This window comes from Marmota marmota, unplaced genomic scaffold (assembly GCF_001458135.2).
Source record: "Marmota marmota marmota unplaced genomic scaffold, marMar, whole genome shotgun sequence".
Taxonomy (NCBI): Eukaryota; Metazoa; Chordata; class Mammalia; order Rodentia; family Sciuridae; genus Marmota; species Marmota marmota.
In genome coordinates this window covers 49,383,520-49,387,615 of record NW_025999842.1, presented here as the reverse complement: position 1 = coordinate 49,387,615, position 4,096 = coordinate 49,383,520, and the positions used below count along the sequence as shown (strand labels likewise).

Sequence of the window (4,096 nt, the reverse complement as noted above, 5' to 3'; positions counted from 1 at the left end):
GAAGGAAAAGAGAAGGGAGAGAAGTTTCCTCAGGGATGAGATATGTTGAGCTCTGAGCAATTAAATAATAACTTGGTATTTAATAGTCAAATTGATATTTTTGGAGAAGTGGCAGAGACATCTTAACATGACTGAAAACATGGGCATATCCTATCTATTTTAAGAGCAATTTATTTGTATTCATCAGTAGTCTTTCTTGAGTTTTTAAAATACTTCATTTGGGTTTTATTTTTTATTTTTGTGATACTGGGGTTTGAACCCAAGGCTTCATGTATGCTAGACAAGCATGCTACCACAGTCTTCATTTGGATAACTTAAAGATATCTACATACTAGAGAATGAAATTGAACAAATTATGTTCTATGAATCTATGAATGTGTAACAACAAATCCAATTAATATGTATAATTATAATGCACAATAATTTTTTAAATGAAATCTTCTACTTCTTCAACCCAATTGCTTACATTTGATCAGAGAACAAATTCATGGTTGCCGAACTGTTCCTTAAGATCTGACCACTAATAATAACTTTAATAGCTTTCTTAAACCATGGGTAAAATAAAGCATAAATCAAAGGATTCATGGCTGAGTTATAATAAGCACACCAAACACAGATCTCATAAATATAGGCAGGAGTGATAAATCCCATAAAAGCATCAACTAATGAATCAATGCTATATGGTAACCATGAGATCATAAATGCTATCACAGTGATCCCCAAGGTTTTGGCTGCTTTTCTCTCTCTCTTGGCCACTCTGGCTTTGTAACTTTCTGAAGATGATTCTGCTTTGCCACTAACATTTTCAATCTTTTTAGCCTGCTGTCTAGCCACAAGAAAAATATTACCGTACAGAATTATCATAACAATCGTAGGTATAAAGAAAGAAAGAAAATCTATCAAAACCCAGTTTTGATTGACAACTACCTGACAACCTCCTATGCAGTTGAGGGCATTGGATAATTCTTCCAGACCGTCATAATAGACACCTGTGTAGAACACGGCACCACTGTACACCAGGGGCAGGATCCAAGAGATGCAGATGCAAATCCCTGACACAGATACTGTGAATTTGGTGGGATAGACCAGAGGGTCGGTAACAGCAATGTACCTGTCAATGGAGATGAAGCACAGGTGGAAGAGAGAAGAGTAGCAAAACGCCACATCACAGCAAGTGTGAAAAGTGCAGAAACTTCGGCCAAAGTACCAGCAGCTCTCCACAGACCTGACCATGCTGAAGGGCATCACAGTCACTCCCACCAAAAAGTCAGCACAGGCCAGAGAGGCGATGAGGAAATTGGTTGGAGAGTGCAGCTGCTTGAAGTGGAGAATGGAAGTCATCACCAGCAGGTTTCCCAGCACAGCCAGCACAGCCCCAAAGCCAAACACTGCATAGAGAATCACCCGGGGCCCTGGCGAGTAGGGAGTTTTAAGACAGGACCCATTCAGGTTCTCATAGCAAAGCAGCAGAGCTACAGGTGGGGATGAGTTGCTGCTCATTGGTGCTGCTGCTTGCATGTGCAAAAGCTTCACCTCTGATTGTCAAGAATGTATTATTCTGATCCTACATGCACCAATACAACAGAAAATTATAAGATATCATCCCTACAATAATTTTCCATTTGCATTATAAATTCTAAACACTTTCTAGAAAATAATAAAGTCCAAAAAATAATATTGTAAAAGATTACTGAGGGTTGATTTCAAGCAGCCAATGTTTCTTTTCCTTAATTTGATAAAATTCGCTTTTACTCATAATTTTTGTTTTACATTTTATTTTTACCTCTACACTTCTTCTGAGCAACGGTCACTAATAAATGTGATTAGAGTTGATGGATCATCTTCTCCAGATTTATTTCCATGTTGAATGTCTTGCATTATTGTGTAAAGGTTCAGTCCTTCCAGCTAAACAGACACCTTCAATGGGAACTCCCTCAACAGAATCCCTGTGGTACAAGGTGTGAACTAGAAGACTATTTCCAACAGTGGTTATTAGGAAAGTTATTTTACAAAACAAGTCTCTATTCTACATTAAATTTAATTGACATTATGTATTTGGGGCCAAAGATTTTTTTTCCTTTATGTATAGACTTGAATAGGGGTGTTCCCAACCATGACCTAGCCACCTTACTGCATCTTTGTACCTTGAATTTTTGTTACTAAGATTTTTGTACGTTGGATTTTTGTTGCAAAGATATAATAAGGTACAAACTTTAAAGTTCAAGTTGGCTCTTTATATCCTGTCAAGAATCATTTCTGCATTTGCAATATCTACCAACAATCAAAAAGATAAGATGCAGTGGGGGAAACTTGAGATTGATGAAATATATTACTTCAAAGCATTAAAGATTTAGACACGTGAACATTCCTGAGATGCTGGTAGAAAGTCAGCTCTTCTCTCAGGACCTTGTCACCTGAAGCACATCTGTAATGTCTATCCATCAATGTGACAAATAGGCGGTGAACCTTATCACTACACATTCAGCTGTGGTTCCTGGTGATTGGTCTTTCTGCCCAGTGATAAAGAAGTGTCATAAAAAGGAATAATGAGAAATGAGGACTGGGTATGTCACTCAATGAAAGAGCACTTACCTAGCATGTGTGAGGCCCTGGGATCAATCCCCAGCAAAACACACACACACACACACACACACACAAAGGAGTAATGAGCAGGAAGAAGTGAGAATGTAGAAATGAATTCCTTAGGAATTGTTTCAACCCTGGAACGGTGGAACATTGAAGAGCAAGGAAAAGCAATCTTCAGTCTTCCTGAGGAAGAATTCAAGACCTTGGCAGTGCAGGGCTGGTTGAGAGATATTTGTGAACTTGCTTTTCACATTATAAAAAGCAAAAGGTATTTTTTTTCTTTCTTTCTTTTTTTTTTTTTTTTGTGATACTGGAGATTGAACCCAGGGCCTTGTGCATGCAAAGCAAGCACCCTACCAACTGAGCTGTATTCCTAGACCCAAATAAGAGGCATATTTTTAGTAATCCAACTGGCCATCTGATTACTAATGAATAAAATTAATGTTATTAACCAAACATTCTTTCAGATTTCTCCTAATTCTTTCTGAGTGTCTTTTTTTTTTTTTTTTTTTTTGGTGAATTGATGTCGATTGCTTAGTAGACACAACCCTATGTGAGGTTTTTCTCAACATAATCTGTATTGACATTTAAATTTGAAGATACTTCGGTGTGGGGAGTTATCCCATAGGTTTTATGGAATTTAATGTCATCATAACTTTATGCCTCCCTCCATCCTTCTGAGATATATTTATTAGTGAATTCCTGTATTGAAAACATAGTGAATCCCTTAGGTTGGTATAAAATAGTGGCCCAAACACATATGATGCCTATTCTTATGATGTTTTAGGTCTTGAGAGGATAAGAAACATGAAGCTAGTAAGTATAGAGATGGATTTATGAATTCAAATGGTGATAAGCACTTTAAGGGAGAAAGACAATAGCTTGTGAGTATAGTAAGCCAAAGACAGGCAGATACAATCAAAGGAGTCACCAAAAATAGCATTAAACAAACACGTTTCTTCAATATTTGTATGTTTTTACTGTATCATCTAAACTTGATACAAGAATCTGACTCAATTGGCATTTCCACATTGGCACTTAGTCAATAAAAAGCACTTCACCCAATACTGAGATGGGATGGGATTAGAAGTTCTTTTCCAAAGCCTCTAAAATTCTTGTACGTATCTGACTCTTCTGATGTTGGTTGTAAGACCATCTTCAGGAAGTTAAGATTCTAATACCCAAGGCATTTGCAGGCAAATTTTAGGTGGTCTTGCATCAGCTGAAGTTTTCAGTGTCATTTTTACATTGACCTTTAGCTTGTGTGTTGTGAAATCCTCAAAGACATTTCAAAAATAAAAGCCCACTAACTTGACTTCCTCCCCAGTGACTGAGAGTGTGAAACTCCCTCATTATGACCAAGGAAAGAGAAAAATGTGATAATGATGCCCTGTAGTCATGGCAGTGCCCAAACTCAGAAGACTATTAATGAGAGGAAGAGGAGAGAAATGATCTGTACCCTGTCTCTATGGATTAGAGGCTACAGGTCACCAAACAAACAGTTGGGCCA

General features: G+C 37.5%; 1 protein-coding gene across 1 annotated transcript; it reads right to left on the bottom strand.

Moving 5' to 3' along the window:
- Positions 1-462: 462 nt before the first annotated feature.
- Positions 463-1,500, bottom strand: LOC107153106 (trace amine-associated receptor 6). The gene has a single exon (XM_015498614.1). It carries the CDS (start codon positions 1,498-1,500, stop codon positions 463-465), a length of 1,038 nt encoding a protein of 345 aa, XP_015354100.1.
- Between the last annotated feature and the right edge of the window lie 2,596 nt (positions 1,501-4,096).

Excerpts from the sequence above, each read along its gene's own strand:
- LOC107153106 (XM_015498614.1), bottom strand. The coding sequence starts at position 1,500 with ATGAGCAGCAACTCATCCCCACCTGTAGCTCTGCTGCTTTGCTATGAG.